The following is a 22,601-nucleotide window of genomic DNA, read 5'->3' on the forward strand; positions in this document are numbered from 1 at the left end:
GCTTATAGCATTAGCTGATTCAGCTTAGTCTCTTAACAGTTGATGAAAACAGAATAAAAGTAGGAATTTTCTAATGGAAATTAGCCAGTTTACATGGCCTGCTGTAGATTCTCTCCCTTTTATCATTTTGGCGATGGGGGTGGTACTTACATCCCTCAAACAAATGTTGCATTGCACATCCCTTGTATCCCAACAGGTTGTTTCCAAGAGGGGGAAGGACTACATCCTGAAGCACATTCCAAACATGCACAAAGATCAGTTTGCACTGACCGCTTCCGAGGCTTATCTTAAATATATCAAAGAGGCTGTTCGACTGGATGATGTTGCAGTTCATTACTACAGATTGTATAAGGTACAAAACTGAAATAAACTGTAACTTTTGAGAAAAACGCCTTCTCAATTAGGATTTCAGTTCTCTTGAAAATTATGATTTCCTTTTTTAACTGACTTTTACAAGTTTTGGTTGAACTGTACTTTGTTATCAGAGGTTAGCCTGGAAAGTGATGGTGCTTTCCCTCTGGCATGGAAGCAGGATGGAGTATTTTTTAACAGTTCTTATTTTTCAAAGTGAAACCTTGCGTACATCCTATGCATTAATTACTAGAATACCACAGCAATAGCTAATGTTTATGGAGTACTGTGTTTATGGGGCACATTTTACATGTATTCTTTTTTTTTTTTAATCCTTATAACTCTATAAGAAAGGAACTGTAATCCTCATTTTATAGACCAGGAAACTGAGGAGGTTAAGTAATTCACCTAAGGTCACAAAACTAAGTGATGAGCCTAGATTTAACCCAGGCCTCCTGATAACAAAGCCCATGTGCTTAAGCCACCACACTCACTCCTCACTCTTTGAAATCCTTTACTGTCTTTTGTGTCATGTGTGTCCCTAGTCTCACCCTGGGGCAGAGGTTACATACCCAAATAATGGAGGTGGGGGCATGTTCTGCCCAGAATCACTTACACTGCTGTTTCTCATCTTCTTGTCTTCTCTTCCCTCTTCCCTCTGTTCTTTTCCCAATTCTACAAGTGCCACTTCCTTGGTAAGAACTCCTGAATTCCCACTTCATTATTCAAGATATGTTTGCAAACCTAATAGGATGAAGAGCATGGTCAGTTGGGCCTAATTGCTTGGGATTGAATCCCAGCCTGCCTTCTTACTGTGTTACCTCAGACAACTTATTTACCCTGTCTGTGCTTCAGTTTCCCGCTTAGTTAGATGGAAACAATTATATTTACCTGTTAGGATTGCAGTAGACTAAAGGAATTAGTGGATAAAGAGTGCTTGAAACAGAGCTCATAACCTGATAAGCACAGTGCTAAGCTTGCTACTTTTCATCATTAGCATTGTTATTACTGTGCTTGTTATCTCTGCCATACCCTCGTGGTAAAGTTAGCTTAACTAGACCATTGGAGACTGAACTGTATTTAGATGTATTGCTGGGTAATCTAGCTGGTTCTGAAAACTTAATCAGGGACCAACATATTCTCCCTTTTTCCCTCTCTCCCTCTCCTTTTTCTTAAGATATTTTATGTGTGACACTTTACATGAGAAAATGCCAATAAATGATACTTTTGACAATCAGTTTATATTTTGAAATGTGTTAGAAGTATGAATAATATGATAGAAAAACTTTGGCTTTGGAATAAAGTATCAGGTAGAAAGCATATGTCACTACTCATTGCTGCTGGGTCCTCGGCTACTATAACTATAACCTCGGGCCATCTATTAAGTGAGAATGATGCTATATACTCCAAAAGGTTGAGAGGGTTTAAGGAGGTAACAAATCTGAAATAACAAGGTGGAATACCTGTCACATTAGTGAGTGCTCAATAACTATTAATCATTTCTTCCCTTATGTGCTGGGGAAGTTTGCTATTTTAAAGAATTTTGTTGAGAGCCACAGCCAAAGGGGCCCCAGCAAACTTCCAGCTGCCAGCAAACTTCCAGCTGCTGGCTGATGATTGGCTCACAGCGGCCCCAGCAACATCTAGCTGATTGGCTCCTCGGCCCCAGCAACATCTAGCTGATTGGCTCCTCTGCGGTGATGCTCATTGGACTGTTTCCCTGCCCTTTCAGACCACGGAGCTGCTCATTGGGGGACTTTTTTGGCTCCGCCCACGTGACCCAGCCAATCGGCCTCAAGAGCAGGAGGATTGTGGGAGGTGGGGAGAAGCTTGTGTGGGAGAGAGAGGCTTGGGGAAAGCCGGTGGTGGCAGTTGAGGCTCTGAGGGTTTTTCCTGAGAGACTATTTTGTTTGTCGTGTGTGGTTCTAAAAATAAAGTTAGTTTCTTTTGACAAGTGGCTCCTGATTGTGCCCAACCAGACTGCGGCAGAATTTTATGAAGAACTAAGATTCTTTCAGTGAGGAAGTATGTAGGCCCAATGTATCTTTTTTTGTCAAAACCAGTTTTTCAAGTTTGCTTGATGTGTGGTTCTTCTATATTGCATAGAAAATTACTCTCTTGTCTGCTTGATTTAATAAAAATTTAACTGAATAAAATGAGTGAATAGATATTGTTACTTGATGAGCAGTTTTCATTCTTTGGAGAAATCAAGTGACAACCGTTTAATACACTTCATTTACGTGTTGCTTATAAAATGTAAAAAAGATAGGACAGGGAATATTCTGGAATAAAAAAGCTGTTTTATGATCCTTTCCCACCAATACACACCTCACACCTGAACCACCATCTTTTCTTGAGCACAATCTTATCTTAGAAGGTATCTCAAGTACAGCATGGAAAGGAAAATTAGTCAAAATTTGTCATGGATATGTTTCTCCTGTTAAACCTTAGAAATACCTTTCATTACATAAAAATATATTAGTTGGAAAGAAACCAGTCCAAATAGGCTATGTCTTTATCTCAGATGACTATGCATTTTCTAAAAATATTTTTTACATGTTTGAGAAAATTGGCATCAAACTTAATAATGACTTACACACATTCATTGGTTTGAGAGTTAATGAAAATATTTTAGTTGTAACTTTATTTTATATTTTGAACTTAATACCTTATATATACTTATTACAGATGAGCACTTGAAAGAAGGGGCCAAATCTCAGAGTATGTTTTTAATTGTAGGATTATTTTTCCTTATGATTGTTGTAGTTTAAGTTTCACAGTTTATGGTTTAGTTGGTAGAATGCATATCATACTGGCAAGTGATAACTGAACTTCTTAAAAAGAAGTACTTCCAAACTAACTAAATATAAAGCTTTTGTGGTTTTATTACCTGTGCTCATGAAATATCTTTTAAATGTTTAATCATTTGTCTGTACTTTTGGCTTCAGGATTAGGAAGCTGGGAGATTTGCCCAATTTTAAATATATGTAGTCTAATGCATCTCAGTTTATAACCATGACATTAGATTCAAGATTCTAACATCTGAGAAAAGAGTAAGCATAGATGGAAGGTGAAAAAAATTAAATGATGCAAAAGCAACAAAAAAAAAGTCTTATCTATTAGAGTTCTCAATAACCAAGTATTTAGTATATTATAAGAAATGAAAGGATATTAATATACTGAAAACACTAAAACTTTGAAACCTAAGGACTTAAAATGTAGAATATGCCATTATTGATTTAATGTAGGTTCATTATTTTCTCAAATCTTGTAGAAAACTTGGAATGTGGAAAGATGTGAACAAAGTTAAGACAAAAATTTTCCAATCCTGAAATTTCTCTCTTTTTTTTCCTTTGGTGCTAGATTGTTTGTTATAGGGGAAAGAATATACATTTTCATAATATTTTATTCCTGCAGGATAAAAGAGAAATTGAAGCCTCACTGACCCTTGGATTGACTATGCGGGGAATACAGATCTTTCAGGTTGGTATATGAGAATTAAGTGTCAAATGGTATTGACCATGTCTTACATTGAAAGTGTGCCTGTGAGATCCTGCCATAGGCACAGTGGTTCATTTCCAGTTATTATTTCCTATTTGTCTAGCACAGATGGTGGATGATGGTGACTGAGTGAAAGAAGTGACTCAGCCTGATCTGACAGTAGTAAGTCCTCTGTAACAGAAAACAACAAGCTGAAAGTTAGCCCAGGTTCATCATTAACAGATCACTAGCAATTGTTACTATCCAAACATTTCTGTTTGTATGGCATTGATTTTCAATATTCTTTTTATCCTCTAGAGAATTTAATAACTGTGGAAATAAAAATGGCATTTTAATATGGAGCCTGTAATTTCTGTTACCCTTTTCTGATAAAATTTGTCCCTTTAATAAGTAGTGGCTGTTACCCTTTTGCAGGTAGGATACTATTATCCTACAGCCATCAACCAGGGAGAGAGAAAAATCTTCCTGCAAGATAGAGGACCATATAAGGATATTTTTGATGTAGGCAAAATACCCAATTATGAAAGTCTGAGTCCCTTCTCACATCTTTTGAATGTCTGAGTCTTTTGGACTTTTTATTTAAATTTAGGGATAGGCCAGAAGGGAAAAGATTGCTTAAAAGGGCCAGTTAATGCAGTCATGAAGGAACTAAAAGCTACAGAATTTTATCAGTAATCTTTTAATTACTGTCTGCACTTTTCCAGAGAGAGTTGAGGAACTCTTTCATATTTTAATTACTAAATTTTAGTTTTCTAGGAGAGAAAAGCTGGAACCATTTTAGAGTATATGTCCTTTTTCGTATTAACTCTAATGCATCATTATTTTTTCCACAGAATCTAGATGAAGAGAAACAATTACTTTACGATTTTCCCTGGACAAATGTTGGAAAGTTAGTGTTTGTGGTAAGTTGAAAATAACTGATTTAAAAAAAAAAAAAAGTAAGAAAAGTCTCACAAGTTGTTTGTTTTTGTGAATCTTTATTTTTTGTCTTATTTTGTTTTTAGAACATTTTGTCTCAGGCACAAAAGTTGTTGTTTTTAAAAAATTGAAGCTGGAAATAATTTGCTTTCTTACATCCTTATAATCCCTGTCAGTCATAAGAGTAGTGAACTTAAAGTCAGATAATCTTATAACAAAAGAATTTACTGATTTTAATTTATGTGTTCCTACCATAGTACCCTAAGTTATTTTAGTCGCAGAAGAAATAGGGTAGGAAAAGCATGAGTCAAATTCATTAGATGGGACTACCATAGGAAAACCTATAGCAGAGGGCTGGAAACAGAAAGCCATAATCACAGGGTGAAGTATCTTGGTATGGAGACGGGCTGGTGCTTTTGGAGGTTACTTCTTTTGAACAAAGAATAAAGAGTGATATGAAAAGATGTTTCTATTAATATCAGACTATTTAAAACTCATCATTATAAAAGAAGATCTACAATGCTTAATGGAAAAAAATGCTTTTATTTTTAGAATCTTGAGAATGATACACTTTCGTTTGTTATGGCAAATTCTTGATTTTTCCCAGCTGTTTCTTTGCTTTGGCATCTATATCCATATTTTTGGTAAGGTTCAAAGAATTCCACTTAATATTGTGTATACCTGGTGATCATTAAAATTCATAAGTCTGCTTTGTTCAGAAATTATTGGAAAATATACAAAGTAAGTATATAAGAATAAGGATTTAAAGACCTATGCTTCTCCCCTGTAAGGAAGATGGCCTATATAAATAAATGGCTGCATTGTGCATGGAATGTGGACCTGACTCCATGCTGTCCTGTGAGTCAAGAGACCTACTTCTGATTTCACATTACTTTAATTACTTGGGCACCATTCAATCCAGGATTTCACTGTAGTCATACATTAAGTGAGGCCTGCCCTGCCTCCTCCTTACTGGCTCTATTCAAGTTCTTTGCAAAAGGATCTGACCTGTTTGAAAGTGAGCAAATCATAGTTCTGCTTATTCGTTTCATGGCCCAAATTCAGTAATAATAAAATGTACTAGTCAAATTGAGATTTTTGGGGTCCTGCACTCATGGTTCCTGAATCTTATTGTGAATCAGCCTTATCTGAAGAGTTTGCTGGCTACCTGGCTGTGTGACCCTGAGAAAGCCACTTAACTGCTACATTGGTCTCATTCTAAAATGGTGATAATTGAGCCTTCCTCAGAGACTTTTTGCGAGGATTAAGTGAGTTAATAGATGCTTAGTGCTTACTAAATGTCAGTTAAAACTATCCCAGCATTGGGATCCACTAGTAGGTCCTTTAAAAAGCCCAGAGGTTTGGGCTGGGGTTGTAGGTCAGTGGTAGAGCACTTGCCTCGCATATGTGAGGCACTGGATTTGATCCTCAGCACCATGTAAAAATAAGTAAACAAAATAAAGATATTGTGTTCATCTATAACTAAAAACAAAAAGAAAGCCCAAAGGGTTTAAAAAAAAAAAAAGCCCATTTCTATCTGAGCCTCACAATCCCATGTTGCTTTCCAACTCTGAGGTGTGTAGATAGACTATACTATCTCCTTGCTCTGTCTTGGCCTTTCAGTGGAGAATCATTCTGTCCAAAATATTTTAAATCTCTGTTGCCTAATTTGTTATTAGAAAAGTTTAAAGAATTCATAATATCCAAATACAGTAGGAATGTTGAGACTCACCCACAAACATACAATTTTTATATTAATAATCCAGACTTAAACAGTCAGGTTTTTGGGGACAGGTATACTGGGGCATGAACACAGGTGTGCTTTTAGCACTGAGTCATATCACCAGCCCTTTTATTTTGAGACAGGGTTTCCCTAAGTTGCTTAGGACCTTGCTAAATTGCTGAGGCTGGCCTTGAACTTGAGATCCTCCTGCCTTAGTCACCCAAGTTGGAGATTCCTTATGTTACTACTAATAGTTATTCTTCTTTCTCTTTTCCCATCCTCCAAATACTAGCTGCCTCCTTTATCCAACTAGAGAAGTTTTCTATATTTTTTAAACCCTAAATAGGTGTCCTGTATTGTTCACTATCAAAACTGATTTATTGCATTTCCAGAATTTATCATAAACTATAATTATTTCATGTGTTTATTTACGTTCTTTCCCATTGGACTGTAGCTTCTTGAGAGTAGGGACTTGTCTTATTCATTGTTTTTTTTTTTTTCAGTGCCCAATCAGTGTTTTGTTAGTATTTGTTAAATATGTGGATGCTTTAATCTCTTTAGAATTTTATCTCTTATTTGTTGAGTTAGGGTGTTGGAATTGCATCTCAGGGTGCTTTTATGATGGGCCTTTCCCTTATCCATAATACAAATAGCCTGACCAACCAGAGAAACCAAACACATTCCCTAACTGTCCTGTGTAGAAATTGTTTCCTAGAGGACATTGGCTAGATACTTCCCTGAATTTTTTATAATCCTCTGTCCTGTGACATTTTTGAAAGGGAAAACAGTAATCTATCCCTTAGGGAATTTTGAATGGAGCTTTATACATCTACTTCTGAATATGTAGTCTTTCTTACTAAATAAAAAATGAAGGAGGCCTTGGCAAATCAAATCAGACGTTTTTCTTCCTTAATTTGATTCATGCTTTTCCTCCACAGGGTAAGAAGTTTGAAATTTTGCCAGATGGCTTGCCCTCAGCCAGAAAGCTCATATACTACACAGGGTGCCCCATGCGCTCCAGACACCTCCTGCAGCTTCTCAGCAACAGCCACCGCCTTTACATGAACCTACAGCCTGTCCTGCGCCACATTCGGAAGCTAGAGGAAAATGAAGGTATCACAGGGTCTTGGGGTTGTAGCAGCAAATGTTGCCTCTACTACCCCTGGGCTCTTACTCTACTGCTGCTGTGAACCAAATTTAAGCTCTGGAAGCCTGGGCTTTGGAGACTGGGACTCTGAAGATTCAGAGCAGCAGTTCTGTTTACATCTCAACATGGTCCTGGAAGGCAAGAGGATGGGCTTGAGGCCCACCAACCATAGCACCTCTTCAAAATCTCTGAAGTTACCCCAATCCTTTAGCTTCATTCTCTTTAAATAAAGTTTCCCACACCTTCCCAAAACCCCTCACAAAGAGCCATCATAGAGAGGCACAGGGCTAGGGTTTATCTGCAGCTTATATTTTATCTGCAGCTCAGAGCTCTGTATACACTGACCCACCTTGGTGCTGTTATCCACAGGCAGTCTGGAATTCCTCTCAATGTGATTATTCCTTAGGTTAAAGTGATAAAAGTGTCTCCAGCCTCTCAGATTGACAGCTGGGAGACCCCCAAGTTTGACCCAACAAGAATGACAAAGGAAAAAGAACTTTTAATCTGAGGACTTCGTGAGACAGTCCTATGGAGGCTTTACTAAGCTGCGGTTAGAATACAGTAGGCTATTTGGGGCCCCAGAGTACCAGGCCCTGCAAATGTGGGAAAGTCAAAGTGAGGAAGGGAATCAGAAGTCAACTTTACAATATTAATCTCTAATATGGTTAACCTTTTATCTTGAGTTGTGGCACATTGGTATTCCTCTATCTAACTCACCCAACTTCTAGTTCTCCAAAATGCTATCTTACACATTTACTTATTTTTTAATGTTTTCAATTTGTTTTTCAAAGTCATGTTCCAGTTATTTTTATAGTAATTAGGCCTTATGATAATTTGATTATTAGAGTTAATGGACCTCAGTATACAGATTTTTATCTTAGATCCATTATCTAAATCAAGTTTTGACCCCGAGACCTTTTTACCTGCGAAAACAGGACAACAAAACCAATAAAATAACCTTAAGTTCATGCATTTATTTGAGTTCTCTCAAAAACTCTCAATCCACATAAGATCTTGTTTGGAGAGTCCCTGGTAATTTAGCAGCAATTAGGACATGAATCACTCCCACTGTCTGCCACTAGACTGCATCAGTCTAAAGAGAGAATTCATATAACTTTTCAGATGCATTGGCTTTTGCTGCTGCCAGACTGGCAGTTCTTCCCCACCATGACTCATCTGGCTGGGAAGTCCAAGATCAAGGGATTGGCACCAGGTGGGGGCCTTCTACTCCATCATCCAAAGGGCAAGGAACAGGAAATAGAAATAGTAAAAGGAGGCCAAGTTCCCCCTTTTATAGTGAACTCTCCCCCTGTATAACAGATACATCTCCCCTGTGCTAACATGAATATTAAGAGGAATTCAGTGGAGGGCAAAAGCAGGAGCCTTTGAGAACCGTTGACTTAATTAGGTGCAAATCCTATAATATGCCAAGTTTACCTCTTTCCTAAATGGATACAATGGCACCTTGAGAAGTTCATTTATTCCATCATCTCTCACTTGTAGCATTTTAGTAAATTCTTGTGTAGATAATCTTATGGTGAACCCTTGAGGTCCTAAAAGAATTAATGACCCTCCTCTGTAGTTTTTAAGATAAAATTCTAAAGGATTTTGATTTCTTGGAGGGACAAGGCTTTGTCCATTACAGTGCTTCATGCCTAGTGTAATTGGGAGCATCAATGATGCTCTAGTCTTAGTTCATTCTATGCTACGATAACAAAATGTCACAGACTGAAGCATTTTGTAAAGAACAAAAATGTATTTCCTACCATTCTGGAGGCTGGGAAGTCCAAGATCAAGGATTGACACCAGGTGGGTGTCTTCTACTCTGTCATCCAAAGGGCAAGGAACAGGAAATAGATATAGTAAAAGGGGGCCAAGTTCCCCCTTTTATAGTGAACTCTCCCCCCTAAGAATGGCATTAATCCATTAATGAGGGCAGAACCCTCATGGCCTAGTCACCTCTTAAAAGTCTCGTATTTTAATACTGTTTTAGCAGCAGTTGGATTTCAATATGAGTTTGGCAGGAGACAAACAGACAAACCAACATAATGTAGGGGACTGAAGGATGATAAAGGAGTAAGTTGGAACTTTTATTTGGATAACTGTAATAGATTCAGGGAAAACATCTTTTCTTTTTCTTCTTCCAAAGAAAATGTGCTCAATTTTTTCTGCTTAGAGGTGCCTTCAATGCAAAGAAGTCTCAAGCCAACTTTCTCTGAGCCAACTTTGGCCTAAATCCAGTTATCTTATCTACACCTAAGGGCTTATCATTTTAATAAGAAGCACCTCTTTCTTGACATTAGAAAGAAAGTAGTTTTCTTAATTAAATTTCATTTAGAATCGCCTTATCTGTGACACTGTTTTACCGTTTTATGGTAGAAAATGATAATGAGAATTTCTTCATAGCATTTAGAAGAGAAGGAAAAACATTGCCTTGTGTCATTAAAAAAAAAAAAAAAGTTTAAGTCCAACTTCATTCAGTAACTTGGATATATTATTAAGTGTAGGTTAAGAGGTATTATTTACTCTACTGTGCTCAAAAATTATGCATGAAAAACTGTTGTCTCTGAGCTTTTACAACAGAGGGAATAAAAAGAACACAGATTGATGATGTGTGCTGTTAATAACAGTGATTATTATTGGGAGTAAAAGATCGCATTTTGCATTTCTTAGAATAAATTCCAGAATTATTTAAGCCTTTTCCTCATTTTGGAACTGGGTGAAGCTTTTTAAATGTTTGCAAAAGGCCTAAATGACACAAACTAGGAAGAGAATAGAAGCTAGTCCCTTAGAACACCAAGGCTGCACTAATATGTTGACAGCAAATATGATTTACACTAGGCTCCTGTTATGTTTTCACATAAGTGAACTAGTGACTGTAGAGGAAGTGTAATTGATTCTGAGCCTATCAGGAAGATGGAGTGAAAGGGCTTAAAAAAAAAAAAACACTTATTGGCGCATTATAATTATACGTAATAGTGGACTTTGTTGCTATACATTAGTGTATGTACTTAACACAGTTTAGTCAGTTTAATTTCCCATTACTTCCCCTTTCCCATGCTTCTTCCCTCCCTCTAGTCCCCTTCCTTTACTCTGCTGGTCTCTCTTCTATTTTCATGAGATTTCCAAACCTGTCCCCCTTTTGTTTTCCTTCTTTTCTATCTAGCTTCCACATATGAGAGAAAACAGATGGCTGTTGACTTTCTAGATAAAATAACTATTTTTAAAGATGCAGGAAAACTTGAAATATTAGATCCACAATTTCTAATTGTCTTAGACCTATAGAAATACAGCATCTTGTAGCAGTGTTTTATTTATTTATTTTTCTCTTTCCAACTTTTATTTGGATAACTGGGCCACATGGCTATTATTTTGAAACAACAGTTTATAGAAATTACATGAGAAATTTGTAAGCCCCTTTGATCCTGCATCTTCATCTCTGCCCATGTTGACTTCACAAGTCGGGAATCATCAGAGTCCATCTCATTGTGATGATGGGAAGGGATCTGCTACTGAGTTCCTGCTTGCCTTCTCTGTGGCTACACATACTTGCCTTTGTGTTTCAGCCTGATTCCTTAGAATAACATGAATGAGCTGTAGCCCAGAAATGTTTACATAGCCTTACCCAAGCATTTTTTGCATTTTGCATTCTGGAAAGTGCATCTTCTGTCTCCTGCCACTCGTTGCCTCCCTGGGGAGGCTATAGTGATTGTGCTTCAGAGCTGGATTCAGACCTGAGGAGTGCAAGTATTTTCACTTAACCAAGAAATAAGACAATTAAATCCATTAGCAACCCCCTGAGACCTCAATTACCCTTCTAGTTAGCAGTTTGTAAAACAACATCAACTTAACATTCCCCAAGTGCACTCTTGTCTTTAATAGTGGTCTAATGTGTTATTTCTCATCAGTATTGAGAAAGCAAGGAGGCTAAACAGTTTTTTACATTTTCTGACCTGAAACAGAAAAATAATATTTTTATATCAGTGCATAACTGCAGTTCAGTTTTAACTTCATGCTTTAATAAAAGAGGCTCCCCATTGTCTCTCATGTCTAAGTTTGACTACATTAAAGAACAGCACTGACATGTTAAATCATAGTTTTACCAATCTGAGGCCACATGTTTATAAGTCATCAGACCAGTAGTGATTACTGTTTTCTAAATAGATAATAAAGCCTCACTAAATGGAGAAAAGCACTCTCATATTCATGAAAATCTAAACTGTAGAATCTTTGAGAGAAATTTTCTGAATAGTTTTTTCTTAAATTGTATACAGCAGCTAGACCTAACAATGGACCAAATTTAACAAATGAATAAGCAAACAAATTAAATTGTCTTCTATAGCAGTGCTTCTGAAATTATCTGTGGAAAAGGACCAAATTTTTTTAATATCTAATATGTTATGGACTGATACTTTTGCAAAATACAAAATCACATTAGTGACTGTCACATTGCTCTGGAAGTTTCTAAATGTTCTCATTTATTGTATTTATTTCACTATGGTACAGTAACAACTTGTAGAAAAAAGTGTTCTATGACTGCACTTTGAATAGCACTTCTCTCTAATGTGTGAAGCTTCAGAACGCTGAGTGGTTTAAATAGTTCCCTCAAGTCTATTATGTTGGTTTTCATTCATTCTGCATCCACCTAAGTCAAACTTCTCTCTCAGTTGTCACCACTTATCAGTCACTAGATTCAGAATTTGAAATTGTACTTGTTCTTGGCCTGATGACTTGCACAAGCCAGCCAGCCATTCCTTGTGTCTTAGTTGACATGATGATGAGCTGTGTTCTCACCACACAGAGAAGAAGCAGTACCGGGAATCTTACATCAGCGACAACCTGGACCTCGACATGGATCAGCTGGAGAAACGGTCACGGGCCAGTGGGAGCAGCGCAGGCAGCGTGAAGCACAAGCGCCTGTCTCGTCATTCCACCGCCAGCCATAGCAGTTCCCACACCTCAGGCATTGAGGCAGATACCAAGCCCAGGGACACAGGGCCAGAGGACAGCTACTCCAGCAGCGCCATCCACCGCAAACTGAAGACCTGCAGCTCAATGACAAGCCACGGCAGCTCCCACACCTCAGGGGTAGAGAGTGGTGGCAAAGACCGTCTAGAAGAGGATTCACAGGATGATGGTAATAGTACTGTCATCACCAGATCACTTTTTTTCCCTGTAGTTTTTTCAACTATTGCTTCTGTAGAATTGGTATCTAAGGAGCAGCTAGGTAGTGGTAATAGAGAAGTGGTATCATGTGGTCTTCCCCTGTGACTTGGTTGAGTTGCTTGTGTTTGGTTGTGAACAATGCAGCCCTCTGGTCCAGATTGTTTGCAGCCAGATGGTTGGCTGTTTAAGTGAAGTAGAGTGGAGTTTAGTCCTACAGCCCTTGCATCTATATTTCTGACTCCGAGATTAAATATTTAAAGGCAGTGGTTAGGACAGCAGAGTGGAATGCAGTGATAGTGACAGAAACATCTTGAACTTCCGTTCCCTCCCCTAAAGAAGATTTGAGTCCATGATGTTGATTGGATTGGTATGGTATTTTTTTTTTAAGTGCTTCCTACATAAGCAGAACTATAGGGAGTATAAACAAAGTACAGCACCTGGCTGCTAGAAACTTAGTCTCTGTTAAGGAAATCAGATGAGATCTATGGCCTATGTCAGCCTATCTTAGCATCAGTTGCCTCTTTTTAAATATTTTTTCTGTCTCAAATGAGTACCATAGCATTCTAGTTGGGTGAAAACATGTTGACTCTGTTAAGGGAAACTACAGAACATGTTTACTATAGAATTCATGTGGCTCTCAAAGCAAGTCTCTGAGTGCCTTCAGAGCAGCAGCTATGGGTGAGGGGGAGCTTCAGGAATGCCCATTCTGCCTGTATCAGCAACCCTTGCTTTGGCATTCAGCAAATGGCCCATCAGCCTCAGTTTGCCCTTGGTCATCACAGCAAGGTCATGTAGTTTTCCTTCTTAAAGAATAATTGATAATCAAATCATGTCATGAGAGGATACATAGATAACACAGAAGGCTTATGGAAAAGGGAACAAGTGACTCTTGAGGCTGAGAAACCCTAGAATTTCCTATTGAAGAGTCTCACTAGCAGATTTACTTTCAAATATGAATAATTATATGACTACCTTCGAAATGTGGTCACCATTTCCCTTCATGTTATTAAATGTCTTCTTTTTCTTCTGGTCAGAAATAGAGATGTTGGTTGATGACCCCAGGGACCTGGAGCCGATGAATGAGGAATCTCTGGAAGTCAGCCCAGACATGTGCATTTACATCACAGAGGACATGCTCATGTCAAGGAAGCTGAATGGACACTCTGGTGAGCTCTTATGGCCAGTTCTTTCCCTGAGGCAGTAGATTATTTTAGACCAAAAAGCATATGTCTCAGAAAATAGAAGGGGCAGGTGGGAGCTCTAGATCAGAGGCAGGACTGGAAAAGAGGTGCTTTAAGTCACTGTCCTCAACTTCAGGGCCAAGTGCCCTCTGTGGGAGAAAGGAGGAAATTAGCTTCTTCTATCCCATGATTTAGACAAAAGGTAGTTGTATAATGGGTTTTCTTTCTTTATTTTATTTTATTTTGCTATTTTAAGTTAGAGTCAGAGAATCATGTAATGCCTCTGGAATGGGCCTGGAGACCTTTCAGTCTGGCCTCCTACATTCTTACAGGTGAGAAAACCTGTAGATTTAGAGAGACGAGTGCTTCATGTCTAGACACAGAAGTCAGGCCTCTAGGTTTGCCTTGTCTTATGTTCCCCACTGTATCATACAAATAGAGGAGTCTGGAGGAAAAACATACCAAACAGGGTTGACCTAAAAAGATACTCTTAAGTTTTATATTGGTATAAATTCTTCTAGAAGACATGCATTCACTGTCACCCTATTTTAGGATTACATAATAGTATATAAAATGTATGTTTCTACCATATGAAAGATACTATCTTAAAAAGGCAGCAGTGTGGCTTTCATTTTTAAACCTCAGTTGCTTCTATTTGCTTTTGTCACATGTCGTGAATTAGTCTCTGTTCTTTCAGGATATCTGCCTTAGGAGCCAGCACTGTAGAAGTGGCCTGAGTAATTATTGTCCTGCCACTTCCAGCTTTGATGGAGTTTAAAGCCCTGTTAAAACTAGGGTGTGGCCTGTCATTGCCCTGTCAGCTCCTCAGCCCCAGGGCAATGCTTGAGCCTCTCATCAGTGTCAGGCACCAAAAATCAGAGGGAAACAGACTGATGCATACAGCCCCATCATCCTGGCACTTGCTGTGCAAAAATATAGGGCACCTTTAATTACCTTTAATTTACTTACGAGAAACCATGCCCTGCAGACGCTCTGCAGGTCCATTCTCCCTTACCAACAGACATTTGATGCTGGTCCCTGTAGATGTGCTTATTAGTTCATATGCTAAACTTTGCTTCTTTTGCCCATTTGCTTTACTATATTGAACTTTCTCTTCACAAATACATTCTAATATATGTTAAGTATAAGCTCACAATTATAGGCAAAAGATAGGTTCATAGGTAGCTCTACATATATTTATTTGTGAAATGAAATAATTTAAAACAGTGTATACTGCAGGGCCTGTGGGAAGGAGGACAGGGGACAAGGGACAGCCTACTTGTACTTTGTATATTTCTATGTTCAACTTTTTTAAGGTTGTTAATTTTGTAATTTAAGTAGAAATAAAATTTAAATAGGATGGCTGTTTTAAAAAATTATACACAAAAAAGTTTGTTGAAATGTTACTTGTAATACCAAAAAAAAAAAAGAAAAGAACAATAAATGGTTAAATTATACTCTTAAGAATGTCATCCAGCCTTACATATGAGATTTTCAAAGAATATTTAATAACATAAGAAAGATAGGTAAGGAAAATAGTACAAATTATATAAAAGTATGATCTAATTTTTAAAAAATGTTTATATAAAAAAAGAAAATACATAAAAATATTTACCTTTTCTCTATATGATAGGATTATGGGTGACTTTTTTCCAAATTCTCTACAATGTGAGCATGTAAACATTATTTTTAAAACACTGAGCTAAGGTTGAGTAGGAATGAAGGATACAACTCTGCCCTTCTTTTTTAAGAAGTGTAATGGTAGGTCAGAGTTTTGAGCATCTGGCTTGATTCTGACTTTTTTTTTTTTTTTTTTTTTTTTTGTGGTGAGTGTGGGCTTTGGAGAAGAGTATTTGCAGGCATGATAGCCAAGGATACATTTAAATTCACAAGGAACCATACCATGTGCCAGCCCAAGTCAACACATTCCTGTAAGGATTTGTTTAAAGGTTTAGGGCTCTTTACAAGATAAGTGTCTTTCTCAAGAAAGCCTCTACAAAAGCAGTGTGTACCAACCCTTAGAACATGAGCCTCACCTGAGAGTTCTTAAACTGCCCACATGTTTGCCAGGAATGTTTTTACATTTCATGTTTCAGTTGAATTGATTATTGAATCCTCACTGTGCACAAGGCATCTGCTGAGCTCTGAATCATTGAGATATTTCTGAAACCTTAAGGAATAGAATACAAAGAGCCATTTCTATAGGCTACTGGCATTGGTTGAATAAAAATCCCATTTCTTGAGATTCTTTCTTTGTGAGGTTGGGTGTACTTTTCCTAAGCCATTTTGCCTTGTTGGAGGATCTAGGGCTTGACCTACTCATTTTCTTTACCTGTCTCACTGGTGTTCATTTACATCTCCAGTTCTTGTCAGTAATTTTAGCTTCTGAAACTTTTTTTTCCCCCCTCAGGGTACTTTACTTACATTCCACAGTCATAAAGGGAAATGTCAGCCCTGGGTTTCTGCTTCTGAAAATGTGTCAGATTTTCCCTGAGCACTGAGGTGATTGGGGGCTATGTTGATCTCAAAGACTGGCACAAAATCCTCACTGTGGCCTCCCACCTTGGTCTCTTCCTGGTGGGATCTGTAGCAGGAGATTTGTGCCACAGTGGCCTCATCAGCCAAGAGGAGCTCCTTACCCTTGTCACACATTCACTGTCAGGCATCAAAACCAACACTAGTAAACAGATGCTGTTATCAGCCCCAAGTTGTTAGAGGAGACTAAGACATGGGGAGACTCAGTCATTGGCCAGGATACACAGATACTTCATTTATCTGGCCAGGTTTCAGCTCAGACCTGTCTGACTGCAAGACCAATCCCCACACCTAACGACCACTTTTCCAAGTGGAAGCAAACCTAGAAGGCCGCATCCTCTTCCCCAGGGGGTAGACTCAATGTTGGTGATATGTGGAGGAGGGAGAGGCTTCATGAGATTTCACAGAGACCACTTTATACCTGCATCTTTGTCTGTTTCTGTTGTTGTCATAAATAGCTTATTTAGAAGTTTGTTTTAGAAAATTCTAACTCTAAACTTCTTTCTCTATTCTAGCCCCACTTTTATGCGCTACCCTCTTTTCCTGCAAAAGCATATGTGCCACCAAAGAGTCACAGCGAGGGTCCTCAGTAATGATTACTATTGGATTTTTCTTTCCTAGTAGTAGCATGTGTCAGAATAGAGTTATGAATAATCTGAAATATTCATTGTTTTCTTCTCTGTATTTTACCTCAGGGTTGATTGTGAAAGAAATTGGTTCTTCCACATCCAGCTCTTCAGAAACAGTTGTCAAACTTCGTGGCCAGAGTACTGATTCTCTTCCACAGGTATAAAAGGAATTCAAAATTTTAAATTAGCAACTGGAATTTGAGAAAATTTTAATCAGGAACTATTTATATTTACATAAATGAGCAAGAAATTAACCCAAGGAGATGATTCTTTTCAGATACATACGTTCTTGTTTTATTCTGAATTTATTTTCATCCTGTTAGTTCCACTTATTTTTAAGGTGGTTTTATTTTCATAAATTGCATATTTTTAAGATGGTTTTTATTTTCATAAATTGCATACTCTCTATAGGTGGAAGTCTATGGTCTTCAAGCCTCAGGTTAACTGTGTGTGTGTATGTGCACAGGCATGGTGCATGTGTCTGTGTGGGCAGTAGATTTCAGAAAACCTGAGGGAATAATATTTTTGTTGGGTGTTTTGTGGCAGAAATGTTTCCACACTCTAGTTATTGCATTAAGATTGAATTTTTAAAGTACACTGAACTAGAGCATTTGACAACCTGTGATCACTGTTAAACTATTAAAATGTAAAAAGATATAATAAAAGTACTCTGAAACTTAGGGTTTCAGCATTTGGATTTAATCTGCCTGATACTGCTATTCTCTGAGCACTTGCTCCTCCTCCTATGCCTTTCTTACGCTCTCTGTGTTGTGTATGTATGTATGTGTGCACTTTCTCTTTTCTTTATCTCTTCCTTCTTTTTTTCTTCCTTCCTTCCTTCTTTCTTTCTCTGGCATTTTGAGTCTCTTTATCCCCTGCTTCTTACCCCTTTCTTCTTTTTTTCTCATATTTCCTCTTATTTCCATCAAAGTAGCCATAATATAAAAATGACATTTATTAAATATTTTTCTGAAAATTCCAAGTCATTTTTACTACCCTCTTCTAGCAATGATTAATTGGAGTTCAAACTCAAGTTAGACTGTGTGGTTTGCAGCTTCACCACCCAGTGTTAACTCTTTTGTACAGAAAACTGTCCATGAGGCTCAGCTGAGAATCAGATATCACACCTACACATGTGAACATCACAGATACATGTGTGTGTGCCTGGAGGGCTTGTGGGGATGACCAAATGATCCTTTGTGTAAGATCCTGTTGGAGCCTGGGAAGACTGCATCATCACAGAGATCGTCCTGCACAAGTGGTACCACTCAGATGTGACGGCTTGGTAGCAAAATGTCCTGCAACTTTTACAGCAAGCAAAAGTGATACCTTGTTCTAGCAAGGCTTTCCTTTTTAGTATGGAGCAACAACAGTTAAAGATATGATGCATGGTTTTCTTAATCAGCCCATTAAGTATCTTCCATTCCCATAATTATCTGAACAATTTTTAAACGTATTTATGGGATAATGAGTTCCAAAATCTGCTACCTGCAGTAAAGCATTTGGCAAGACACAATTTCTGAGCATTCAGGAATAGCCTCTCAATCTTGGTACTGGCCTCTCAACCTTTTCAGCACCAAGAACACTCTATACTCTACCCAGGAATTTTGGCTTTTTAAAAACTCCTTCTTTGAATTGTGCTTCTTGATTGATAACTGTTTTGTTTTATTTTGTTTTGTTTTCTATTTCCTATTAAACTGATAACAGACCTCAGCACAAGAGTGTAGTTGTACTGAATTGCCATATCCTGGTGAGAAAAGCAAATAGTATTGTTATCTTTACAGCCTTAGTTTATGCTAATTGTTTGATTTCTGAAATGCTGGGGATAGTTGGATTCTGTTGAGTTTGCATTTCTTTGCGGGTTATTTATCTGTTGATCTTTTAATGGAGAGAATAATAACATTTGTCTTCTATAGCTATTGGGAAAATTAAATGGCTTAATACATGCTAAGTGTTTAAGTCAGACCTGACACATAGCAAGTGCTCAGTAAAAGTCGGCTACTGTTGGTATCAGTGGTGATGGTGGTAGTAACATGTTTCCCTCACAGAGTCTCAGAGGCCCCAAATCTACTGATTGGAAACCACTTTCTAACATATAAGGATTATTTAGCTTTTTATGTCTTTGCACCATCTCTCTTTGCAGGGCAAACACGCTAACCTTTCATTTAGTCTAGACTCCTAAAGTAATCTCAACCTTCCCTTATTTTTCAGACTATATGTCGAAAACCAAAGACTTCCACCGACAGACATAGCTTGAGCCTTGATGACATCAGACTTTACCAGAAAGACTTCTTGCGAATTGCGGGTCTGTGTCAGGACACTGCTCAGAGCTACACCTTTGGGTGTGGTCATGAACTGGACGAGGAAGGCCTCTACTGCAACAGCTGCTTGGCTCAGCAGTGCGTCAACATCCAAGATGCTTTTCCAGTCAAGAGAACCAGCAAATATTTCTCTCTGGATCTTACTCATGATGAAGTTCCAGAGTTTGTGGTGTAAAGGACACCTGTGTGCAGCCAGGTGGGCAGCCTGCTGTTTACCAGCGGCTGTGGAAGTCATGGGTTCTTTACATATTGTGCCATATTTCTTCACCCCAACCATAGCTCTTTCTTTATAATATTTTGATGGAAACAAAAGCCTTGGGACAATTGCACTTTAAGTATTATGCAGAGGTTAAGGAACTACAGAGAATGTACAGCAAGACAAGTGCCCAGAAGTTTATTGATCCTTTGGAAGGAAATGTGCTTTACAGGTTACCAGGCCTTCAGACTGTTGGACTGTGGTATATTTGTTTATCTGTTGTTTTTTACTTCAGTAAATGTAACATTACAGTTTTTATCACATGAAAGATGTTAGGCTTATATGTTTGCTTGTAAATTTTTTTTTTAAACCTCTCCCTCATAAAGTGCTCATGGTTTAAAGGAGGAGAGGGAGGGTTCTCTCTTCTTGTAATAGAGAGACCATTGCTGCCTCACTGAGGATGTCCCAACGTGAACACTAATGAAGTGGTCACAGTCGCATGGTTCTAGCAAGCCAAAGATATGTCCATAACAGAGGCACCCACACTGATAGTCAAGAAGACGTGAACTAAGCAATAACCAGAAGAGTGTGCACACTGCAATGCCTGTGACTCCTTCACACCTGATAAGTTTCACGTCCTCCTCTGTGCTCTTCCAGAAAGCTCTGGGATTCAGTTGAGTTCCTCCTTGGATTAACAGATGAGTTGTGCTCACAACATAATACATTTTGTGGCATTTACAAAGCTGGTGTCTGTTGAAACAATGGGAATGTCTCAGAAAACATACCTGGTGGTGTTCTGTTTGTTTTCACTTTTCAATTATCAAGAACAAGTGATGGTAATGCTAGTTTCTGCTTAACCAAAATACCCTAACTATATGTATATATTATACATATATAAATACATGGGATTATGTGTGTTTATATGTGTTTAAAGCTTACTAACTCTTCATTTTGGCTTCCATAACTATCTTGCATATATAAACTTCCTTGTTCAGTACTGAGGATACATCACTGAATGAATAGTACCTACAGACAATCAGATGATATATGTAGAGTTAAGAAGACTTTTTCCTCATGTGCCTTTGGCCATGATTCTCAACCCTGACTGCATAATAGAATAATTTGGGAAACTTTTAAAAAAAACTAACAATGTCTGGGTCCTAACCCAGACCAATTAAATCAGTCTCACATGGGTGGGACCCAGGTAGAATTTCCTTTTTCTTTAGGTTTTCCAGATGGAGCTAATATGAAACAGGGTTGAAAGCCACTGATCTGGAGGGTGTTTTTTTGTTAATTTTGAAGTAAAGGTGTACAGAAGAAGTTAGTAAACAAGAAAGGGCCATTTTTAAGACAGTGACTGTGTGCTGCTGTTATGATATATAATGAAACCAAGTCAGAAGGATAAACCTATCCACCTTTTGATGTACAATAAAAATGTTGTTGCTTGTGCTTCAGGAGAGAACTTCATAGCACAATGTCTTTCTATAGGATGTTTTTTAATGATTTAGTATTTTACAACATTTGTTTACCATATTTTGATAAACCATTTTTGCTATTTGCCAGGTTTTATTAAAAGAAAACTATATATTATTTTCTAAAGAAAGTCATATTTTTGTACAAAATTATGTTTTCAGGTAACAAAGAAATAGATTTAGGGGGACAATAGAATATAGCAGTGTTACTGTGGATGGGAGTCAGTATTAAAACTTGTGACTGCAAACATGCCCCACCTATGCTGCCCTTCATGCAGGACACAGCAGCAAAAGAGCTCATCCAGTTTGTTTCAGCTGACACTTTAAGAGGAAAACAAAAGTCCCGTATAGTCCTATGGTCATGAGATTATTTTGTTTTCATCAAATGCTTTCAAAGAACCAAAGTTTCAGATATCAGAATGTATAAAAGTATCTCAGTCTCTGTATAAAGAATAAAGAATGAAGAGATTGTTTAATGATTTTTATTTACAAGTCATTAAATAATCCACCATATCTTGTAGATGTTTAAAAGTCAAATCCTATTCAAGTTTGTACTCTGAAGAACCTAGATCATAATGCGGTGCATTTCCTTAGCCCTTAATGTTTCTTGCAGATATTTTTTTTTAAGTATTTAATTGAACAAGTAGCACCTTATACTTTTTTTCCTCTGCTTCAGCTAGAGTCAGACCTTCAGGGTTTTGCCAGCACTGTTGGTGGTTTTGCACACCCTCTTTCTAATTGGATTTGTGAATAGTCTTGTGGGTTTTCAAAAATGAGACATGCTAGAGAACATTTTTGCTTTTCGATCCACTGTTTGCAGCAGAATTATATATGTGTGTGTATATGAAAATCCACCTTGAATAATCTACATTTTTGTATTTGGAAATTGTTTTAAAAAATAAAAATGGAAAAGTATAAAGCTGTTATTTATTCTGCATTTGTTACATATCCATTGCTAGTAAATATACCAGTTTGGTATATACTGCCTCTAGACATCATCTACATTTGTATTTGCAACAATGAGCTTTATATCTACATAAACTGTAAATAATCCTTTCTGTGAAAGGATCATCATATCAGGATGATACCAAAAGTATGTAAAGAAACTGCATTATTTTGTAATTATTTCTTATAGGTGTTTCATGGTAAGATTAGTAGTCAATAAAGTTACTTTTTTGCCTTTAAAATGTCTTTTCTTATTAGAATTTCTCGAGCAAGAAGCATGAAGAAGTGCATGTTTTCTTTCTGTCTTTCTGTCCTATGATGGAACATATTAAAGGACAATCTAAAGGACCCTTGTGATAAAATTCCAAGCAACACAGTCCTGTTAGTGATGATGGTGGTAGCTGTCACCGGGCACCTCCATGGCCAGGCTCTGTTTGGATGTTCTATAACTGCATGTATTAACTCATTTAATCCTCATATTCCCACAAGACAGGTGCTATTTTTATTGTCAAGTTA

General features: G+C 37.6%; 1 protein-coding gene across 4 annotated transcripts in view; it reads left to right on the forward strand.

The window, feature by feature from the left end:
• Positions 1-22,327, forward strand: part of Frmd6 (FERM domain containing 6) — a 248,006-nt gene extending 225,679 nt beyond the window's left edge. For all 4 annotated transcript variants that reach the window (XM_058584530.1, XM_058584532.1, XM_058584531.1 and 1 more), the window contains 8 exons: positions 197-352; positions 3,769-3,834; positions 4,686-4,754; positions 7,432-7,606; positions 12,442-12,777; positions 13,841-13,972; positions 17,218-17,309; positions 19,363-22,327. In XM_058584530.1, the coding sequence (XP_058440513.1) occupies positions 197-352; positions 3,769-3,834; positions 4,686-4,754; positions 7,432-7,606; positions 12,442-12,777; positions 13,841-13,972; positions 17,218-17,309; positions 19,363-19,647 (1,311 nt within the window). In that variant the 3' untranslated portion in view covers positions 19,648-22,327. The remainder of the gene's footprint in view (positions 1-196; positions 353-3,768; positions 3,835-4,685; positions 4,755-7,431; positions 7,607-12,441; positions 12,778-13,840; positions 13,973-17,217; positions 17,310-19,362) is intronic.
• Positions 22,328-22,601: the final 274 nt, after the last annotated feature.

This window comes from Marmota monax, unplaced genomic scaffold (genome assembly GCF_021218885.2).
Source record: "Marmota monax isolate L192 unplaced genomic scaffold, Marmota_monax_Labrador192_F-V1.1 WCK01_AAM20220418_F8-fsc00001, whole genome shotgun sequence".
NCBI classification, from domain to species: domain Eukaryota; kingdom Metazoa; phylum Chordata; class Mammalia; order Rodentia; family Sciuridae; genus Marmota; species Marmota monax.